At 41.3% G+C, this 24217-nt stretch overlaps 1 protein-coding gene across 1 annotated transcript in view; it reads right to left on the bottom strand.

Annotated features, from left to right (window-relative positions):
- Positions 1-7420: 7420 nt before the first annotated feature.
- The window catches only part of LHFPL1 (LHFPL tetraspan subfamily member 1), a 37818-nt gene continuing 21021 nt past the window's right edge, over positions 7421-24217 (bottom strand). Inside the window, exon 3 of the mRNA XM_017889716.1 lies at positions 7421-8365. Coding sequence (XP_017745205.1) covers positions 8184-8365 — 182 coding nt within the window. The 3' untranslated portion in view covers positions 7421-8183. The remainder of the gene's footprint in view (positions 8366-24217) is intronic.

Raw genomic sequence — 24217 nt, 5'->3', positions numbered from 1 at the left:
GTATCTTTTTTGATCACAGGTGCACCATTAGTTGGCTGGGACTGCTTCCTCACTCCAGGAGTCAGGCTGTTTTCAACAAGAGTATTTTGTGTCACCATGGGAGAGGGAAAGGAGATCTCTAGAAGGGCTCACACTGGCAAATACTAGTAATTCAGCCTGGAAGTGGCACATATCACTGCTGCTCACAACCCACTAGCTAGAACTAGTCACATGGCCCACTCCCAACAGAAGGGGACCAGAAAAGTCAAGCTGACCTTTTCATTAAACAGATGTTTTGAAATTTTAATGTAGTCAAGTGCATCATTCTTTTGATTTATGGGCTGTGCCTTTTGTGTCTTTTTTAGAAGTTCCTTTCTACATTAAAGTCAAAACAATATTTTTCTAAGTTATCTTTTCAAAGTTTGAATTGTTTCACATTTAGGTCATTAATCCATCTGGAATTAAGATTCTTATAAATGGAGTGTTTCATGGATATAATTTCATTTCCCAAATGTTATCGTTTATTGGATTTGTCTATCCTTCCCTCATTGGTTAATAATGCTATTTCTATCATATCTATCTAGTTTCCTTATAATCATGAGTCTGTTTCTTGATCCTCTATTCTGTTCCATTTATCCATTTGTTCATCTCTGTGTCACTACCACACTTGTTAATGATTATAGCTTTAAGTCTTCATATATGAACACAAATGTGAAGATGAGCATGTAAACTTACACTAAAAAAGGACAGAATATTTATTGGAATGGCATTGAATTTATAAATTCATTTTGAAAAAAACCTGACATGCTTTAAAAAACATCTCAAGTCTTTCCATTCATGAAACCTATTTATGAATCCTTTTTGTCTTTTCCCATGTTGCTTTATAATTTTCTGCATCTTTTGTAAGATTTAGTCTTAGGTACCCTATATTTTTGGTTGCAATTGTGAGCTGAAATATCTTTGTCCTTTTTTTCTCTTTTAAACTAGAATGCTCCTAAATTTTTTTTTAGTACAGTGTTTGCTAGAGGCTTATTAGATACCTGTTACCAGAGTAGAATATTCCTTTTTAGTCTCAGTTTGCTAAAACTTTTTTGTCATTAATGTCTTAGGGTTGTAATAGTAGAGATAAGAGAAGTGTGTAGATAACGAATATATTTTGGAAGTAGACTTGTTAAGATTTGCACATGGATTGGAGGTAGCAGCCCAGGGAAGGAAAGCATCAGAGATTATTCTGAGGTTTTGGCAGAAGCGCTGGTGGGGTTGGAGGAGAAAACTAATAATTTCCTGTTGCACAGGTTAAATGTGAGCAACATGACTATGTTTAAATCAGAGCATCATCAGCATGTAAATGAGATCACCTGGGGAGATTCTAGATACCGAGAGGAGCTATGTACCCTGGATCATTTCAACACTGGGAGGTTGAACATAGGCAGATGATCCAAAAAAAAAAAGGATGAGAAGGGCCACACAAGGAGGTAGAAGGGAAAACCCAGTAAGTATAGTGCCCTTTAGTTAGTAAGATGGGGATGATTACAAGGAATGGGTTTAGGATTGGAAGATTTGGATCTTGGTTCTGGATATGTACACGCTGTCAAGTCTGCTAGATATCCAAGTCGAGACATGGAATAAGTAGTTGAACATTTGAGCCTGAAGTTCAGAGACGTTTGGCCTAGAGATATTAACTTGGGAGTCATCAGTACTTAAGTCAGTGGTTGTCAATCTAGGCTGAACATTGAAATCACATGATGGCTTACAAAATTTATATATATCCAAACCCTACCCTAGACCAATTAAATTAGAGCTTCTGAAAGTAGATATTGGCACTAGCAAATCATAGCTGATTCTGGTTTGCAATCAAAGATGATAACCATTGGTATAGACCAGTGCCTCTCAAACTTCAGTGCAAATGAATCACTTAGGGATCTTGTTAAAATGCAGATTCTGATTCAGTAGGTCTGGAGTGGAGCCAAGATTTTAAATTTCTAATACATTCCCAATGTGATACTGAAGCTTTTGGACCATAGCCCACCCTTTGTGTAGCAAGGGTATAGATAACATGTAAAGCTGTGAGATTGAATGAACTCACCAAGGGGGTGAGTATAAACAAGGAAAAGGTGCAAGGGTAGCTAGTTTTTCTCTCTAAATAGTTGAGAACTTGGTGCAAGCATTGAGCAGGTAAATTATTACATTTAACCAGGGTTAGGGTTTTTTTTAAATAAATATATGGCAGAATTAAAGAGGGGAAAAGAGTGGAACATTTATGCAAGGGGTGGTTACAGTGATAAACTAGGGACTCTAATTGTGTAACTAGGATGGGGTCAAATAGTTGGTAGAGTGGGGATGTTAAAAAACATGAGATGAAAGAATAAGAAGTGTTGGTCAGGAATGGGAGATTTGACATCAGGACTTTAGTGATTGTGTGTTTATTGTTGATGTCAAGAGTGGGAGCTACAAAAGGTTGGGCAGAAAAAATATATTGTTGGAGGTAAAGAAGTCACAGTGTTTAGAGGCCAGTAAATTGGAAGATTGGTTCATATGATATTGAAATTTCTAAAAGGACGAAAGAATTAAAAGTAGAGAAGAGACTGAGCCAGGTGCTAAAGTCCTTATGAATGAGGGATGACTAGGAGGTCAGTAGATGATAGCAAAAAAAAGAGAGGGTGGTATGGTGTAGTGGCATCTACAGATTCTGACTCAGTTGAACTGGGACGGACAAAAGCATCAAATTTTGTAAAAGCTTCCCAGCAGATTCTAATGTCGACCAGGATTAAAAATCACTGTGTTAGAATAATCAATGCAAATTAAAATGAATGGGGCCACCGAATGATTAACTCCTTCTATAGTTGCTGAGAATTGTGGAGCCAATAGCCAGTGTTATCTTAGAATGTTAGTAAGCTCAGTTAACTGCCTTGCCCAAGGACACACTGCTAACAAACGTTTGAGTGGCGATTCAAACCTTGATTTGTCTGACTCCAAAGCCTGGACCGACTTCACTTTACCGTGTTGCCTATCTTCTGTTTTAGTGCAGAAGATACTGAGATATCTTGGAAAGAAAGTCGAATTGCCCCAAATGAAATTCTAGTAAGCTACAGTGGGAGGAGACACTTTCTCTGGAATGGTTCTGATATTTACCGCTTTATTTACCCTTTTTCTCTCTTGAACTTTCTACCAGCTTTGGTTCTCATCTATAGTTTCTACCACCTCTTCTAATGTCTCTTTCATGTAGCAGAGATACTACATGAAAGAGAGCCAACATCAGGGTCTTGCCAATGTGGATGCTGGCTGGCCCTGATGCCCCCCAACCCCGCCACCCCCTGACTCCCAAGTATTATTTTCTGGGCCTCATTTCTGGAGGGGGAGGAAGGAGAATACAGCGTTGCCACATTCAAAACCTAGCATTTTGTCTCCCCCTACTTCTGCCTCCTAATGTATCAGCAGCTCTGTATAATGAAAATCTAAATTATTTGTGTGCACACATAGCAACTGTTTATTTGCTGTTAGCTTTGAGGACTCAGTGGGGGTTTGACGAGTTTAGAGAAGAGATCAACCCTGGAAGAGCCAAATCTCAGAAGCAGATGAAAAAATGAAGCTTAAAATGCATTTCTCTACATCTGAGAGAGAGGCCAGTAATAAATATCTTTCAACTCCAGACCCACTCCAGCTCAGAAAATGCTCTTTAACCAAGAACAGAAGGTGGCTATGACTCTTTGGAAGGGCCCTGCCTGCTGTCTACTAAGAAAGCTTTACTGGGTATGGCCGGAGATTGATTGTGAGTTCTAGAAATAGCACACCTTTCCCCTCAAGCCACCAGGTAGGATGCCTTCCATCCTTTACAAAATATATTCAGTATTAGTTTTCTTGAAAGTTCCATTTTTCCCATCACCAGGCTTTCTTGGGACCAACTACAATCTTGAAACTACTTTAAATTAATATGAATATTTCTACAGAAAGTGAATGCCAGACTCTGAAGAAAGTGTCCCCATCACATATTGAAGGAGCTAGACCTTTCCTTGGCACAATTTGTTTGACAAATTTATAAAGCCTCTGCTTCCTAGAAGCTTCCTCATTCCCTCATCCTCACAGGGTTTTCTCTCATCCAGCCACGACTTCATATTGCCATCTACTCTTACATAAGCCAGAACTCCTTTCCCAGAGACCAGAACATTTCCATCTTGGCTCAGGTCACACACTCCCGCAAGACAGAACCCACTGCCTGGAAGTCACTAGCAGCTGTAAGTGAATGAAAGCAGCTACTCCTGAGACCAGAGGTAATGAGGTGTGACATTAGAGAGACAGCACCACTGAAGACACATCCCAGTGACTTAACACTTGCTAGCCCAGGTGTAGAAATTTCAATCCTCTAGACACAAAAGTATGTCAATTGGGTAGTTGCTGCCCATCTGACATTATTTTCTGAAAGGAGTATCTTGCAAAATGGGCTCTTATGAAACACTAAATGGACTGTGAGTTAGTCCAGAAGAATCACTTCCTACCTCTCTCCCCCTCCCCAAGGTCTAAGTGGTTCCAGGGTCAGAATGGGCCCATAGTTAGGCACTCAGCCTGCATGCCCAGGCAAGGAACATGACAGCCAGCCAGGCATGGGGCAAACTGCAGAGTCTCTTAGGTTCTTACCTCACTCATTCAGCCTCCACCTGACCCATGGGCTCTCCTTCCTTTCTGTAAAATAGCAGCCCAAGACGCAGATTTTGCTTCTAAAAGTTTTCTCCAGGCCATGGGGAAAAGAACCTAGTCTTGTCAGACATCTATGTAAAAACAAGGCCTGGCAGGAAAGAAACCGGACATAGGCAAGGAGGAATTTAAATTTGAATTGAATATGGGGCTAGACCCCTCTTTGAATATAAGCCCCTGCAGGCCTGGTTTCTTCACAGAAAAAAAAATAATCTCTTTTAAATCCAGTTTCCTTTCATTGGAAAACAGGAGAAAACATTCCAACTTAATTCAACCTGCAACTAACTCCTGCAAGATGATAGTTATTTAAAGTGTTATTTCAAATGACCACCTTCCTCTTCAGTCTCCTTTCCAGGGTCCAATTACTTCACAGTGTGTTTAGGTATCTGGGCCATGGAGGAAAGCAAAGCATATACTTCCTGGGAAGCAGTGCATAAGGCAATGGCATTGTCTGGTGGCTAAGAGCACTCACTGAAATGTTATTTTCCATTGGCCCCTCATACCCCCAAGCTTCATTCTCCACCCTTCCCTGCCATGCTCTGTGCCAAAGGAGTCTGACTTCAATTGACTATAGCAACAGGCTTCTTTTCCAGCTGCTGTATGGCTGGATCTGGCTAATGACGGGCACTGGCATGAGATCAAAGAGTGGAAAGGGAGTGAGATATGGGTGTTCATTCTCCGCTCTCCCTCCTTACTGCATTTGGGCAGAGACTACATTGTGCTACCTGAAGCAACAGCTCCTGTGAGGCAGCCCCTCTTGTACATGTGCAGTACTTACTGGATGCCAATGACACTGTTTTTTCCCTTTGTCCTTTCAGTGTTAAGAGTATTAATAATAATAGCCCCTCACTGTTCATACTCTTTCTATGCCTCACCATCAGTGGTAAGTTCCCTCAACCCTGCACACACCATCATAAATTGTCGTTTCACTAAGCTCATCTCCGCTAAACTCCTTGAGTATACCGTCTGTTTCTTGGCAGGATTCTGACTTATACACTCACTTTGACAAAGTCTATCCTACAGAAATCCAGAAGGATGCCTCACCCGAGAAGAGAGATCGCCTGATCCAACTATCTTTTCTGAAGTTAGCTATCGGCCTTTTCTCAAATATTTGACATATTCTCTATACAGCAGGCCTTCCTAAATTAAAGTTACATTATTGTGTCTACACAATAAAATTGAGGTTTAAGCTAGTTGCATTTTTGTTTTAGCTGTTCTTAGTCATCTTTCTTAAAGAAAGGAGGTGCTGCAAACACATTACATTGCTTCCTTCCCATTGAGGTATGTTCAAGTTGGCCTTACCTTAAACACTTAATGCAGTTCCATGAGGGAGATAATACTTGACATGAATTCAATCACCAGTTCCCTACCACCTGTTATTCATCTTGCATTTGCCATCTTGATGATAGGAGTCGCTCACATACCAGAGTGGTCATCCCAAAATTTTCACTTGCCAATACCTACACATATCCATTAGACAATGTACTTCCTAAATATCTTCTTTCAAATTCATCCGTCTTCTCCGGCCTCACAATCACTACCTTCCTCCAGGCCTTGATCGTTTTATACTTAGATTATTGAAATATCTCTAGTTCTCCTCTTCTTTTCTTTCATTCTCCTCACTTTAGCCAAACTTATCTTTGAAAGCTACAAGTTTGTTCATGTCACTTCCCTTTCAATGACCCTTCTTTAGGATAAAATTCAAACGCCTTATTATGGAGTAAAAGGTCCCACGGAATCTGGCTACTGCTTCCATTTTCAACTTCAGCTTTTGCCACATCTTTTTACACACATCTGTCATTCTAATGCTGTCTCCATGACTTGGCTGCCATCATTGCTTGTCTTGTGCACTCTTTGCCTTTGCTGACAAAGCTCCTGCTATTCATCTTTCGGACCCATCTTAGGTATCTTCTTTGCTAGGATGCTTTCCCATGAACCCCTTCATGCCAAGTTGGTTTAATTACTTCTCTGTGATCATTTAGCTATTCTTCTTCACTTTTCTAGCACTTAATACACTGACAAGTACTTGTTGACATGTCTCTCAATACCTCACCACTATCCCTTTTGAGGTGAGAAACTGTCTTTGTCCTTTTATCCCCAGAACTTAGCACAGAATGTGTCACACAGTAAGATACTCAAGAAATGTTTTCTGAATGAGTGACGCAGTGAATGAATCAACTGTAGATGAGGGAAGCATTTAAATTCACTTACCTATGTAAAGCCAATGGAAGAATTCTGACCTCTCATGAGATGGAATGTAACTTATGAAGCCAGTTTTTTTCTATTTCTATCCCTCTAGGTAGGGCTGTACCAAAAACATGCTGGAATTATTAAGAATAGAAACAGATGAGCTGGCCTTTTGAATCACAAGCCCTCCCCATTCCCTAAAGCTGTAGCTTGGAACAATAGAGCTGGCCTAAATTAACTGGGGTTGTGGGGGAGGAGCGAGACAAACTCTGCCCCCAGGAGACACCAAGTTCTTCTACACTATCCATCAACCTTGAGCACAGATGGGATGGAGTCCAGGCCTAAAAATACATCAGCCCTAGGTGACATAAGTGCTGTGTTCTTTTGTGGCTAACTCGCCCCAGATGGAGGAGAGATCATTTGACGAACAGTCTTTGAAACAGGCAGATGAACTTATGTCACATTAGGAGTGACTATAGGGGGTAAAAGGCCACCGTGGATTTCCTAGTCAATACAAATGATCTCTGATAGAAATTTCAATAAGTATCTAACAGAAACATCCTTGTCACTGTCACCATGAATTTAAATTGATTGAGTGCCCCACAAATGCTAGTCTATTCTCAGTACATTTGATGAACACCATTTCTGTATGTATAAAGGATTAGGGAATATTTGCTACTATATATTTTTTTGCTCATCACCCAGTCAGAACACAAAATGAATGCCTATGAATATTCTAAAGCATAATGAGGAAGGGGCTCCAGGCTAAACGCAAGTATCCTTGACTAATGTTTTCCCCACTGTGAGTCACCCTCCCCCCTCTCCCGAAGCTTCCCCACAACCAGGGGGAAAAAGAAAAGCAGGAAAAAAAAAGGAAGAGTCAAGGCATACTCCTGATCATGACACAAAAATTGAACAGTAGTACTCCAGAGATGTTTGGGGGTGGCAATAAATACTTGGGAATGAACTGTGTGAATGGAGTGGTAGGAACCAGCCCTGCCCATCTCATGCTCCCTCTCTGCACAACTATCCTTACCCAGCCTTCGCTTTGGATCCTATTTTGCATAAAGGAGTACTTTGGGTCTTTGGGTTAGCAGGTACTTGCCAGTTGGGTAAATGTCTGAGAATGTTTCCTCTAGATGAATTTTATAAACAGCCAGTGACCTACTGGCTAAAAGATAAGTGAAAATGAATGACAATTAGTTTAAAAAACATGCAAACACTAGGCTACACTAATGACAGTTAGATGACAAATGGCCTAATCCTTAGTACCTCTTTTCAGGGCTCTCTCCTCCCATTTCCCACCCTCTCCAATCTTCTTTCAAAGCTCAAGGTTTGAGGCAATGATCAAGCTCCATAGCATAAGAATTGGTATTCCTCATGATGCTCTCCACCAATATGACAGGCTTGGGGTTTCTTCCAGCAAAGCAAGAGAGCCAGGTGCAGATCAACATGGCTGCAGCTGCTCCACCTCCAGCACAGTAATAGGCCCAGCCAAGCCGACATGTACCTGTGAGAACAGGGACAGAGAATGAGGATTGGGTTGTCTTTTCATATTTTCTCTTTGGTAATGAACTATAGAAATGATTCCAGAAAGTACAGTTTTTATACATTCTCTTTGAGATGCTATGGTTAGGATGAGAATAGGAAACAGTGAATGCCCTTGGGCTTCCTATTTTGTTCTTTCCTTCTGTGCTGACTGCTGATCTTTGCTTTTTAGTAAGAGGTTGTAAGATTTTATTTTTTTGTTAGAGTAGGAGCTTGGGGGTGGTATGGGTGGCAATGCTAATGACAATGATGACAAGAACAACTTGATAAGATGTCAAGCATTATGCTAAGCTCTTTAAACATATACCTCACTGATCATTACAGTAATTATATGAGATAGGTACTCTTATTATCCCTGTTTTACAAAGGACAAAGCAACTGAGGCACACACAGCTACAGAAGATGAGGCAACTGAAAACCACACAGGGCAAGTGCTAAAGATATAAATGCTGACTCATCATGACTTCAAAACTCCACACTTTTAACCACAGTGATAGAATACTGTACATGGGCTGCCTGCATCATCAGGGGATTAGACAGGTAAAATAAAATCCACTCCCTCTTACATCATGTCTCTATCCTAACCTAGCCTTTCAACACCCAGGAAAGAAATATGCATTGGAATCAAAGCCAGGCTTTGAAGTAGGTAGTTTTCTCTTTATAAGGTAACAGGAAAGGTCACCTGCTCAAAGACATCCACCCCACCACCTGCTATTCCATCAGAGACAGGTTCCTTTGTCTGAAAGATTTGTGACTTTTCAGCCATCCTTCAGAAAATGTCAATGCCTAGAGAAATAAGACCTATTACTTTACAAGGTATCAAAGTAACTAACTGCTAAAATAAAGTTAAGCAAACAGGACTCCATAAATTATGGTAGGGTCCCAGTGATACAAAATTGCAGAAAGGCCCTGAAAAGAAAGACAGGCAGCAACTTTCACCGACCTCTAAATCTTGAAGAAAGTTAATCCTGACTACAGTCAGTGGAGGATGTCAAGATTGATCTGTATGACAATTTATTTTTTAAAAGGCTAAATTCAAATAACCAATTATTTATTTTCACATAGTACCTGGTGAACCTTAATTTTACTGCTTTTAATTGATTAGTTGGTGTGTCCTAGAAAGAGTCTAAGATAGCCCCAAGCTTGGCTTCTTTGCTTTCCCATTCAGGCCAGCCTAATTTATCCCCACATTTCCCATCTCAGAAATAAAATAGTCTACCACCAAGTCATGTGTCATGCTGTTTATCCTGCCAGAAACATCTTCTCTCCTCTTATTCATCAATCTATAGCTTCCTCAGAGCACAATCCAGAACTTGGCACCTGCTTGAAGCCCTCCCTTGATTCATTCCATTGGGCTCATGTCACCTCAATCAAGTAGCCTTCCAGGAATGTATCTGTATACTCCATAGACAGATGTACCTGCTGGACAAAATATTGGGTGAAAGATTTACATTTCACAGTTTTATCTGTCCTTTCCTCTCTTCCAGATTGTTGGCTCAATAGTACAGATGCATTTGTTTCTTTTTGTGATTATACTTTCACGTGCTCTATTCACAGTGGGTACCATTTCAGTATGTGTGATTTAGCCTAACAGTACTTCAAAGCTGAGTACATTGGCATTTTCAACCCTTAACACCTAAAACTATGGCTTAAATTTTGAATTAAAGTTGAAAAACAAGCGAATATAGTATTTTATTTCTTTCTGGAATGTGCCCTGATCCCTTGTACCTTAAGGCTTATGCACGTTCTGTTTCCTTTGCCTAAAATATTTACTGCATGTGCACATATATGCATATACTTTCCACTACTTTCTTTACTTAGTCAATGTTTAATAATTCCTCAGGACTAAACATAATCATTAATTCTTCAGTGAAGTTTTCTCTGACCTTCCTAAGTCAACTTCCCTCATCAGAGCCTCTCACAATACCATGTGTCCTTCCTCTCTACTTGAATGGGTGAATGGATCCCTTATCCCTTCTTATGACCAGTGTCAAGTGTTACAGTCCTTCAGAGGAAATAGTACTTTACCAATAGACCTGGGCAGTCATATAAGTTCCTGAACTCCTGTGGTCCCACCCAAAATCATGGTGAAAGCCCAATTACAGCAGCTAAGAAAATAGTGCGAACCTCAGAAAGAGCAAATTTGAAAAAGAAGCCTCCTTTGAGAAAGGAGCTCAACTATCTCCAAAGTAGTTTAAACAAGAACAACAATGGTGGACTCTGAAGACAGTAAACTGAAGAATAATGTATAGAGACAAGCAGCCTATAGAGCTGTATCCCCGCCTTGTTGTTCCTCCCCCAGACACACACACACACACACACTCATACACACACACACACACACACACACTCATACACACACACACACACACATGCACACACAGACTCCCTGGTTCACATACACAAAGTAGGAAGGTTTGAACAATGTTTTGGAATTCACAGAGTGAAAACTCCAGAGACTGGAAAACCTTCAACTTCTGCCATCACTGGGAGGAAGACTGCAGACTTTATTGCATCTACTTCACAAACCATAATATGAGGCTATGGTGATAGCCCTGGGAACTCTCTCAGAAACAGAGAGGTAGAGGCAGAAATCCAGACCAAGTCTCTTCACTCTCAATCCAGTGCTCTGCCCTCTGCAGTTTTTTTCATCACACCCAAAAGCATTTTCCTCTTACAGGACCCTTGACCTGTAAGCCCTAAGGAGGGGGGTTCCTAAGTCAAGTTGTAATAGACTCACCTGAGCTTCTCTTCTAACCCCCTCCAACAAAAATCTCCTGTACTCACCTGGCAGAGCAGAGAGGAGCCAGCTCTGAGGTGGGCCCATTGTCAAGCAACTTTATCCTCCCCAGCTTATTCCAAATCTAGTCTAGATAAGACATCAAAAGTCTCATTTTGTTTCTTCAGCTGCCTGTCAGGTCATCCCCTCATTCGAGGAGCAAGGATATTTCTATTAGGTACATGCACCCTGGGATCAGGGAAAGACTCATTTCTCTGAATGAAGAGAATAAATGCATAGCATGCCATTATCCCAAAGCCCTAGGCAGGAAGAAAGCTGACAGAGTGGTCAGTTCCAGAGTGAAGAACTGGCTAGAAAGGCCCCAGTAAACCTCATTGAAGCCAGAACCAGGTATCACTGGGCTAGGAGCCAACACTAAAGTGCTCCTATTGCCATCCCAAGTGCCTTGTGAATTCCCTCTCACAGAGATTCCTGTTAGACCTCTGAAGGCATCTAAGCCCCAGGCTGCTGTCATAAAGGAAACTAAGGAGAAAGAGGGGAAATATATCTTACATCCACATCCCTCCCCACAACTCTACCTGTTATATACTGGAGGAAAGGAAGAGATTATATCATTGGCATTGTAAAAGAAAAAGAAAAAGCAGACCTTTTAAGAACTACCTTACCATTTGGAGAGCCACTGTCAGCACTCAGTTACTCCACAGAAAACTTGCATGCTGGTCTGATGGCTCACTGAGGAAACCGTCTATGGAAGGGTGCAAAAGTAGGGAGCAGGTGGCAATGAGTTGCCATATTTTGCCTCTTGTCGCCTTTTAGTGAAGTCCTATGGACCATCACCCATTTCTAAATCCCATTATTTAAAGTACTATTGATCCTTATTTTCATCTGACAAACATGTATTGAGTACCGACTATATGCTAGGCATTTTTAATACACAATCTCATTTAATTCTCATCACAGCCATGATTATTTCCATTTACTGCTCAGGGAACTGAGTTTCAGAAAGGTAGATGACTTGGTCCACTTATAAGTGTCAGAATTGCAATTTGACTGCCAGACCTAACTCAAAGTTCATGATCATCCATTTCAACCATGCTAGGAGAATGAAACCAAGAACACAAATTACTACAGTCCAAGTGTTACGAGAATATACGATACCTTCAGCCAATTACTTCACCTTTCTGGACCTCCGTTTCCTTTACTTTTAGAGAAAGGATTTACTGAAGAGAATTCTAAAAGCCCCTTCCAGTTCATATTTTCTATTGTAGTATGACTATGATAAGTGCTTTAAGAGATATAGGTGTAAAATACTATAGGAATATCCAGGGAAGGAGGAATTATTTGCAGCTGGGAAAATTTGAGCTCAGGTAAGCCTTTGTAGATGCTACATTTCAACTTGGCTTTAGTAGTGGGAAGTGGGCATTCTAGGCAGAGGGAGTGGTTGGTGTGAGCCAAGTTATGTGAGTGAGAAAGCACATGACATGTTTCAGAAAAAGCATAACATTCAGAGTTGTTTCCAAAAAGGAGCTATAGTTGACAAAATAATAAACTGAATCTACATCAGGAGAGGTCATGAAATCTGTCATCTTTCTGACAAGCAGTGTGAAACAATGGAAAGTTCTGAGCAGCGAATGATATACTAGAGCAAGGTTTCTCAACCTTGGCGCTATTGACATTTGGGGTTGGACATTGATTTGGTGCGAGGGCGGGGGCAGGGGGCGGTTTTCCTGTACACTGTAACACCCTGGCTTTTACCCACTATATGTCTAAAGCAGCTTATTCTTCCTCCCCACCAAGTTGTGAAAACCAAAAATGTCACCAGACATTGCCAAATGTCCCCTGGTGTGAGGGGAGGTTGCTTTCTATTGAGAACCACTAAGTTAGAGGTATTGTTTGGAAATATTAATCTGAAAGGTCTGTGTCAAATAGATTGGAGGCACATGGAGGACATAGGCAGAGAGAGTTAACCAGAGGCCAAGGACACTGCTACACATCCAACAATACATAAAAAAGTTCTCCTCAACAAAAGTGATCTGGCCAAAAGTGTCGATATTGTCTAGGTTGAGCAATCTTCATGTAGACAAACACCAGATATTTATACTTTAAATGATATTCAAAATAAATCTTGATGACTAAAAGATTAGCCCAACAGAATGGAATTTCCTCCCTTAAGAACGGCCATGCATGGTTCCTTCTTGACCTGGGAAGCAGACTGGGACTGAGGCATGGTCAGTGTTGAGCATTCTGGTATGTTACCCCCTGGAAGGCAAGGGAAACTCAAGGGGAGAGATCTCACAAGGTATTGAGGAGGAAGCACTGATTCCCTGGGAGTAAGGAGACAGGATAAACATATGAATAAATGTTTTGACTCCACCAGGTCTCAGCTCTTTAACCCTTAAAATGGGGGAAAAAAATTAAGTACCTGCCTAAAGACATCACATTAGGACCAAATGCGCTCTTAAAGTCCCTTGAGAAACACCAGGCTAACCGCTTCCTTGCCTTCAGATTAAATGCACTGACTCTACTTCCATGCTAGAATTGTTAAAAGTCTGTGTCCTTAGAAGATACTGCAGGGAGATGACATCACACCTAGAAATTTTCTCCATATCCATGCATGGGTGTCTGTGAAGAGAAAGATCGGTGGCAGGATAGGGGGAGAAAAGAGGTTCTAACTGCAAATTAGCTTTATGCAAAGATTCTGGATGAGCCCTGAGAAAAGCCTATTCCTTTTTGTGCTCTTCTGTATCATTTCTAACACTCTATCTGTGAGTCACTCAACTCCAGTGTTGAATTTGCTGTGACAGAATCCCTCATATGAGTTATTAAATCATCACTCAGCAGTGGGCCTGACATTTAAATCAAGACACGTTGCTTTTATTCCAAGTTGCAAATCAAATTGGTTTGGAATTTGACTCTGTTTCCTTTGATGCAGCACTATGTTATGTTTTACAGCTCACTGTTTAGAGATAAATTGTCACTGGCAGCCACTTAAACTGACCACCCTCCCTAGAGCCGCAGTCATATGCCCTTCAGGGTTGTGGTGTCTGGCTAGTTGTCAATGGGTCATGATGAGCTATGGGGAGTTAGCCCCAACCCAGTGCTTGTGGTAGGACCTAGCAGTGGTGTGGGCATCAAAATTATGGACCAGAGTGAGTCAGAATCTGATAGAGTGGCTCCCTCATTCAGGGGCCATGTGCAGAATGCCAGCTTAGAAACCAAGAATGCTCGAGAGTGAATCAAAAAAAGGAGTTCTCTTTGGAGGAAGAAGGAAACAATGTTGAAAAGAAAGGGCATAAAAAGAGAGTGAGGTAAGTCTGTCTTTTGAGTGAATTGAGTCTTCTCTTTCAGAGAATCATCTGATGAAATTCCAGGCTCCTGAAAGGTTGGCGGAAGAGTCAGGGAAGCAGGGATATAGCAAGCCCACAATGACAACTAACACCTCCAAAACTGAATAGGGCTACATGAAATGTAATGGCACCTTCAGATCTATGACGATTTAATTTCACACAAGTGTTGCCAACAGTCAAGTTCTGAGAGCTGCTACTGTAGAAGGGAAAAAACAAGCATGCTAGGACCCCGGATTATGGTAAGAAGTGTTCGATATTGATGTGGCAGGGGAGAGGCTCATGAAGATGGGGTAAGAATTGTGAAGCAGTTTGGAGTTTCAGGGTCAAGCAAGAAGGGAAAAATCCATTTGGGCAATGCGAATAGTTCAAAGGTGTAGATAGAGGGTTATATTCCACTAGAAAGATGAGATCCAATTTCTAGGAATTATTGCAATCAGAAGACTGGAGAGTGTTTCAGGTAAGGGGCAAAGAGAACAATATTAGCATTTGTTTTTTCATCTAATATACTCCAATAATCAGGAAGTTTAAGAGACACTGCCCTGGCCTTAGATAGGCAAAAGAAGGGAAGGCATGACACCAAGGATAGAGTAGAATCTAAAATGGGAACCTGCATATCATCCTCAACTTCACCACCCAGTGTAGAGGGACAGGACAGATATGGAGAGAAGTCTGCTTGGGAGTGACCTGGGGGCCTCGATGGCCTTCATAGGCTTCCACATATCAAGCCAGGTAGCCTATACTGGCCCTGAGGACAAAACCCTCAGCTACAGAGAAACACCTAGGAATCCTTTGGAATTTGATAGAGTAGGGAGTGAGGCGAAGGAATAGAGAGAAATCAAAGAAGAGAAAGAGACTAAAGGAGAATCAATGGGGTGGGTGGAAGATTAGAACACTAGAGATAGGGATCATGGCACATGGAGACTGATGGCTGGGGAGGGTTAAGCTTTTACAGACCTCTTCCTATTGAGGGTATTATTTTTTCCAAAGCAAACTCAGTTCAGGAAAGCCAGCTGTTCTTCTCAACACTGTGGCACCATCTAAAGTCATGAAACCAGGTAACAACCCATCTTCCAAACTATCGTTTTGTACACATGGTAGGGTAAGGGAGGAAGTGGTGGTTGCTATTCGCTGACTCAACATATTTTTGCCATGAGGACCTGAATTTTATGTTAGCAAGAGCTGGTGGTCGCATCTTTTCAGAAACATACTGTTGACTTTAGGGTCTTTATAGGTAGCAACATAAAAATATTTTTAATGCAGCCAAGCTAAATGAGCAGAGAACTTTCTCTGCTAGGTTCAGCAAACACAGATGAATAATCCACAAAGATAAAGCAAAGCCAACGAATTCAAGAGCAATTGCCAAACATCCTACCACCCCCACCACGGCCCCCAGCAAAAAAGACAGCCAAAGCTATGAGAACATCTCTCTTCTCACTCTCCAAGCTGGGCGTGAGTGTCAACAGCAGCCCAGATTGGAGGCCCAGAACCTACTGAAGATTCCAGAAGCCTGCCAGGCTCCTTTGCTAGAGAAGAAGAATAAAAAGAAAAACCCCACTGAAAACTTCAGTTGTTCAGGTAAATATGCTATTGTGAGTAGCCACTGACTTTTTGGTCCAGTCAGGTCTGCTGGAGGGGTAGGACATTCTGGGTTTTCAGCTTCATCGTGGTTCAACCCAATGTTCCAAAGGGTAAGGGAAGACCAGGGCACTTGCTAGAAAGTCCATGCGAGTACTCAAAGAAGAGCCAAGCCCTCATGATGACTGAAATGCCCTGATTTGGCTGATTTTTCTTTTCTCTCTCACACACTTCTGCCAAACAAATTGAGTCCTTCGATTAAAATCTTCCTTGCAACTATTGAGCATTAGCTTCTGACCTTTCCTCATGTTTTGCCAACCTGTATTGCTTATTTATATCACTTTTCATATAACTATCCTGAGTTTTAGCTACTCTGCTCATCTTTCATGTCTCAGGCCAAGTTAAATTGTGCTTCTAGGTCTCTCGCCAGATTTACCTTTAGCTGCCTCTGAAAAACACTTCTGTGTCACCCCATGTTGCCTTTTATACAGCCTGTTAGCTACACCTGGAGCAGCTTCTCAGAAGAGCTTTGGGCGCTCTCCTCAAGGAGACGGGTTAAAACCCATCTGACCAAATATTGGATGTATTTGATTCAGCGCTAGCTCTTGAGGACACTTAGCCTCTGGGAAATTGGTTCCTCTCCCCTAACATATGCTCAGTAGCCCTCTGCTTGCTTCCACTTAAACTTTCTCAGCTAAATAAGTCAGTTACTGGAATAGTAATAGCTAATATTGGTTAAATGCTTCTATATGCCAGTCACTATAGTAAGCTCTGTAAACATATTGTTTTCTCATAGGTAAGATCAACAAACTAGATGAGTGAAAGTGAGTCAGAAGCAGAAATGGGACAAGGAAATAGACTATTAGTGTGACAAGTGCTCCGATATGGACTGCTACAAGGATATAGATGAGAGATATCAAATCCAGTTGAAAGGAGCTGGGGAGTTTTCAGGGAAAAATAAAAAGTTAGCTAGGTAAGGAAGGAAAAAAGGGCATTCCTAGCAAACAGAGTAGCACATGCAAAGTTGCAAAAGGGTGGAGGAACATGGTATTTTCGAGGTGGCTGGGCAAGAGAAGAAGATAGGGTGGTGATGGAAGTGATAGTCAGAGTCCCTGTAGGCCTTGCTAAAGAATCCAGACTTCATCCTGAAGGCAATGGGGAACCGCTACTAAAGAAGGACAATGACATCAGATTTGCATTTTAGAAATGTCAGTTTGTCCACCAAATGGGAGATAGATAAAGGGTTTAATGTGCAGTACCTTTGTGGAACAGGGAGAGAGAGAGTCAGGGGCTATTTTCAGTAATCTAGATGAGAACTTACACAAAGAGAAGGAAGATAGATTCTAGAGTTCTTATTGTGTGCCTTAGCAAAACAACAGTAATTTACTCCTTCTGACGACACTACACATTTGTGATTGACATCATTATGGCTGCTTTTGTTAGATTCCATCTGTGTGTGTGTGTGTATGGATCATGTCTCCTCAAATAAACTACAGGCTTGTTGAAGACTATATCCTTAAATTCTTTGTAGTTTTTACAATGCTTTATTCAGCATCTTGAATACAGTGAATGTCCAGAATATGCTTATTGAGTGACTGTTATTAAGTTTTGACCTAATCCTCAAATATTCAAGAATGCTAGAAAGCCAGACCCAGTGAGCTGACTTACGTCAGGACTCAGAAGTGCATGTTCCCTCATTCTAGCCATTAAATTAGCCCCATACCAGCAACGTCAGCTTTGAACATTAGCTATTTCCATTCATGCTTTATCAGCCAAAGGATAATAGAGACTTTTCCAGGTCCAAAGTTCCTGGGTAATGACAAATGCCACAAATACCACCCAATATGAGTTTAGCACTGCATCATTTTTAAGGTATTCTGTAATCCATTATCTCATTTATTTATTTTTCATTTGTTTTATTCATTCTTCAAGTCCCAGCCAGAGGCAGGAATTACTATAGAGGAAAGAATCGAACAGTCAGATAAAGTGTCTGACCAAGGTCCCCACTTAGAGAATATAGAGACTGAGTCCAGGTCTGTGTGTGCTCAGGAAGTCAGTGTGATACAGGGAGAAGAGTCTGGGATGAGAGTTACAGGGAACTGGGCTGGAAATCATGTCCTTACACAAAATGAACCTCTGAGGCAAGCCATTTATCCTTTCTGTGTTTCAGCTTCTCCAAGAGTAAAGTGGAAGTGATACCACCTATCTCACAGAGCAGCTACGAAGGTCAAAAAGATGACACATGCAAAACGCTTAGCACCAGGCCTAGAATAATTAATACTTCTCAGATCCTCTTCATCTCAGCTAAACACGCTCCCACCTGGTCCAACAAGTTCCCAAAAGTGTCTGAGAGAGTAGTAAAATACAGATTCCTAGGCCCCACTCCAGTTCTACAAAATTAGTATGTCTGGGGAGAAAGCCCAGATGATTCTGATACACAGCTCCATGGGGAACCACTGGATATGACCATATCATTAGCCCACATCAGTCTAACTCTTAGAGGAAAAGCAAGAGGAATCAACATTTATTGGAAGCCTACACTTGTGCTTGATGCAGTGCTAGCGGCTTTCACTTGAAAGATACATTTGTCTCCTTCTCGTAATTTCTCACAGTTCACCAGGGTGTGGTTTGGTGACAAAGATTTGAAAAAGTCATATGACATAGAACCCAGATATAACATATATTTTCACCCCTGTAACTCTAGCCTTGCCAGGGAATTGGTCCTAGGATTACAGTTGTCTCTAGTTTTCCTCCTGGTTCCTGCCTTTGAAACCCATTTCACTTTATTAAAAAACCTTCTATATTGTCCAACCTATACTAATAACAATAGTAATACTATCAGTTAATGTCAAGCCAAGTGGCTCACGCCTGTAATCCCAGCACTTTAGGAGGCCGAGGTGGGCAGCTTACGAGTCCAGGAATTCGAGACCAGCCTGGGCAACATGGTGAAAAATTTTTTTAAAATATTTTTTTTATTGAGACGGGGCTTCACCATGTTGCCCAGACGTTAACTGGAAGAAACAGAAGCAAGGAATTAAGTGTGATTCACATTCTTTGAGCTAAGGATCAGAGGCAGGACTGAGACAGCAGCAGAGAATGAATTCACCTGACTTTACTGCCATCGTGTGGTCATATGATGCATAGACAACTGGCTCACAATTCTGCTTTCATTTTTCCAGTCATTGAGCCTACTAGGCCCTCTGCAAGGCAATGTGAAAATAAGGCCAAGTGAAGCAGAAGACCTGTCCTTCAGGCTATTGTAACAGCCTTGTTTTCCTCTGGAGTCATCAAGCTGGAAGTCGCTTTAGTCACCAACTACTCCAGTGGTGAGCACCCCATTCTCATGCAGACTATGTCGGAAAAGATAGAAATGTTTATAAGCACCGTCATTATTTTTCTGTTCAAAATGAAAGTAGCTTAGTGGCCCATGGGATGTATAGAGTCTCATTACTTTAAGCACCTCACTATTTTTAATAGAAGATGATCAGTGAGAAAATCTAATGGTAAATTAGCTTTCTAATCTGTTATGCCTTGTACCTGTAGAGCATTATTTTCATAAAGCACATTTATGTGCATTTTGTCACGTTATGGCCAAAACAATTTTTGAAGGTAGGTGTATTAGTCCATTCTCATGCTGCTATGAAGAAATACCTGAGACTGGGTAATTTACAAAAAAAAAAAAAAAAAGCTGGGCACAGTGGCTCACGCCTGATCCCAGCACTTTGGGAGGCCGAGGTGGGTGGATCACAAGGTCAGGAGTTCGAGACTAGCCTGACCAACATGGTGAAACCCTGTCTGTACTAAAATACAAAATTAGCCAGGCGTGGTGGCGCACGCCTGTAATCCCAGCTACTCAGGAGGCTGAGGCAGAAGAATCGCTTGAGCCTGGGAGGCAGAGGCTGCAGTGAGCCGAGATCGTGCCACTGCACTCCAGCCTGGGCTGCAGAGTGAGACTCCATCTCAAAAAAAAAGAAAAGAAAAGAAAAGAAAAAAAAGAAAAGAAAAGAAAAGAAAAGAAAAGAAAGAGGTTTAAAAGAGGTTTCATTGATTCACAGTTCCACATGGCTGGGGAGGCCTCAGGAAACTTATCATCATGCCAGAAGGTACCTCTTCACAGAGCAGCAGGAGAGAGAATGAGTGCAAGCAGAGGAAATGCCAGATGCTTATAAAACCATCAGATCTTGTGAGACTCACTTATTATCATGAAAACAGCATGGGGAAAACTTCCCCCATGATTCAGTTATCTCCACCTGGTCCTGCCCTAGACACGTGGGAATTATTACAATTCAAGGTGAGATTTTGATGGGGACACACAGTCAAACCATATCCATAGGTAATATCATCCTCACTTTAGTCATGGGGAAACAGGTTTAAAGAAGTGAAATTACTTATCTATGGTCATACAGTTAGATAGAAACAGAGCCACCTTATAATTTGTTCATTCCATTCAGTGCAACACTTAGCATGCCAAGCACTACGGATGTGCAGTTGAAATCACGTCCTGTCACAAACTTAACCTCTGGGGCAAGTCATCAAACCTTTTTGAGTTTCAGCTCCCCATGAGTAAAACAGAAGCGATACCACCTACCTCACAGAGCAGCTGCTTAAGTTGCCCTTTAACTGACTGATTCCCCGCTGCCTGCTCCAGCCCAACACAGCTTCTTCTCTGGCTGGATATCCCTCTATGTGTGGGCTAGATGGGCAACTAAAAAATCTTAAGCAACACCTAAGCCATGAATTTTCAAGGACTGCCTGCCAGGGCATTCTAGCTGATGCTGCAGGAAAATTGTGAGGGGCGGATGGCCTTCTATAGATGAGTTGCTTTGGACAATCCCTTTGGCCAATCTCTGGCCCCCGCTTCCATGGGTGGGTATTACTTTCTTTTCTTTTCTTTTCCTCTATAACCTAATCTTCATGGGGTGGGTATTACTAAAAAGCTCCTCTCCTCTAGAAGGGATGCGTTAAGTAGATTGCTTTAGTTTTTATTGTACATTTTTAACATATACAATATGATGTTTTTGTATACCTATAGTGAAATGATTACTATAGTCAAGCAAATTAACATATATTTCTCGTGTGTGTGTGTGTGTGTGTGTGTGTGTGTGTACACATTAAGAGGACCTGATATCTGCTCTTCTGTTATTTAAAAACAAAATAGGTAGACATGAAATTAGATCAAAGACCTCACCATAAAAGTAGGCATATCACAACACAGGGAGCTAGGCATGTATCTGGGGCCTCTGAGTACTTATTGATCTAGTCCAATGCTCTCTATGTGGAAACAAGGAAACTAAGGCTCAGAGTGCCAAAGTGACGTGCCCAAGCAAGCTTAAGAAGATCAAAACCCAGGTGCCCTGATACCCTGGCCATGGTTGTTTCTACCACACTTTGATGCCCCCCTATGGGCACAGAAATGTATTCGCCTGCTTCTTTGTGCTCTGGTGAGCACAAGAAAACAAACTGTCCATAAAGAAGGAAACTGACAGAAAGAAAAGGTAACAGGAAATGCCTGGAAACTGAACCCACAAAGGTCAAACCCCAAGTCACCATAAAAGGCTTTGAACTGGCAAGAATGAGCGGAAATGATGGGAGAGCAAAGGAAATGAACCTCCAGGAGAGGAAACACAGGGAGCACACACATGGCTTTTGGGTAGCCTCTACTGCAGGCCTTTGCCAAGTGTGTGTTGGAGGGAGTCCCTCCTTCCCTCCCAGAAGCCAAGTCTGAGGCATCCCCTCCAAAAAGACTCTTGAGAACTGGGCTGCTACTAATAGCAAGTTACATATAATGCAGCCTATTGTGCTTTGTATGTGTCTATACTTCACTTATTCTTCTCATTAAACCCAGGTCATTCTACTATTAACCTGTGCATTTATCCTTCATGCTGCATATACTGGCTCCTTGCTGTAATAGGTCCTTTTTCTGGAAACTAAAGTACTGGGAACATTTTTATTTTAACAACTGGTATCAGGGGGATGATGATGATGATGATATCAGATATCAACTATTGACTGGTTACTATATACCAAATACTATACTGAGTGTATTGCATGCATTATCTCATCTAATCCTCATAACAATCCATGAGGTAGTAACAAACTCACAAATGCTGAATAATTTGCCCAAGATCACAGAGCTAAGAATGTAGCCATGCAAAAGCCCAGTCTTACAACTAGGCAATCTATGTCCAACCCTCCCTTTCAATTAGAGGCTTGGTGAAGAATAGCATCAATTTAGAATTGGACTTCTCAAGAATTCATCTGTGTGGCATCAAGTCCATAAAATCTTCATTTGATGGCTGGAATTCAATTAACAACCAGCAAAGCATTTTTCTCAACTTAAAATTTTCATTTATTTAATAAAATTAAGGTATATGAAAGGCATTGCACTTGACAGGGCTGTTGCAAGGAGCCTTCACCTATTTTCTCCCTCTTGTTGAATGGGTGATTCATTCAAGAAACAGATACTGGGTTGCCATTAAGCAGCATCTACCGTATACGTAGGAGTAAGGAAACTAGTCCTAGGTCACTAGTTGTGGGGCCTTGAGAAAGTCACCTGCCTTTATTTGCCCCACTGACTGATCTCAAGGTCCCTCTCAGTTTAAGTTTCAGTGCAAGTTCTGGTTAATGTTTGTTCATTTTCTGTTTTAAATATTTAGCTGTTAGTTTCTTCTTTAAGTGAAGAAAAGAAGAAAAGGAGTCAATTTCCTAAACCGTTCAACTGAAGACTGGTGGGACAGGGTCAGGTACATAATTTTCCAGCGAGGGTAGAGTGAGCACCAAGGGAGTCTCGGGACAGCAAGGGACCTAGAAGATGGACTAGAAGACACAAGAGAAGAACCTGGAAACAAAAGAGGCGGTGGAAGGAAGGAGGTCAAACTTTCCTGGTTTGCGGGGCTGGGGCTGGTATATTCTTTATGCAATTGTACGCTTTTGTTTTCAAGGCTGTATCTTTCCCAAACCCCATCCAGTCATTCATCCTCCCTATCCCCCAAACACATACCCCAGAAGACCAGAGAGAGGCCCCAAATAAACTGTATATACTCTTAGAACATGTGGAACACAACAATTTTTGTAGATATTTCTTATTTGATTTAGTTTAGCAGGACCATTTAGGTTCCTTTATTAGTGCAAATCAAATCTAGAGGCATTTAATAATTTCCCATATATATCCATTCCAATTGGGATCTCTTTCAAAATCCCATCAGGTCCAGCCACTTCCTTATTTATGTTTAATCTGATTATACTAAAAGATTGAAAGGGGCTGGGGGTGGGGATAGGGGTTGAGGTGGGGATACAGGATGCAACACTAGGTACTTTCCATGATGTTTCAGACATTTGTTTCTGAAAACAATAGAGCTGAAGTCTATCCTAAAGAAAACAAATTCTCAAATGACTCAAGACATACCCTCACCAATGGAGAGGAAAAAAGTCATTGTAGCACACAGGCAGTGAGTTAGAAGATAGGTTCCATTCATTATTCTGCCTTTAGTTTGCTGTGTGACCTTATACAAATCACTTTAGCTCTCCATCTCAGGTTTTCCTCATTATAAAAAGGGCATATTACCATCAGTTATGCTTGAGTTTTTTAGGGTCTTATTATATTATGTTCATGAAAACATGTTGTGAATGTGATCCACTGGTGGACAATACAGACATGACCCTAGAATTAAGTGCTATTTATAACACGACAGTTTTATAAGCTTACTTAAAAGCAGCTATGTCTCATTAGAGACCTAAAACCATAAAAACCCTGGAAGAAAACCGAGGCAATACCATTCAGGACATAGGCATGAGCAAAGACTTCATGACTGAAACAACAAAAGCAATGGCAACAAAAGCCAAAATGGACAAATGGGATCTAATTAAACTAAAGAGCTTCTGCACAGCAAGAGAAACTATCATCAGAGTGAACAGGCAACCTACAGAATGGGAGAAAATTTTTGCAATCTATCCATCTGACAAAGGGCTAATATCCAGAATCTACAAAGAACTCAAACAAATTTACAAGAAAAAAACAACCCCATCAAAAGTGGGCAAAGGATGTGAACAGACACTTCTCAAAAGAGGACATTTATGCGGTCAACTAACATATGAAAAAAAGCTCTTCATCACTGGTCATTAGAGAAATGCAAATCAAAACCACAATGAGATA

This window comes from Rhinopithecus bieti, unplaced genomic scaffold (assembly GCF_001698545.2).
Source record: "Rhinopithecus bieti isolate Rb0 unplaced genomic scaffold, ASM169854v2 scaffold_19871, whole genome shotgun sequence".
Lineage (NCBI taxonomy): Eukaryota > Metazoa > Chordata > Mammalia > Primates > Cercopithecidae > Rhinopithecus > Rhinopithecus bieti.
The sequence above is the reverse complement of the archived record's forward strand: the minus strand, read 5'-3'. Positions and strand labels throughout refer to the sequence as shown.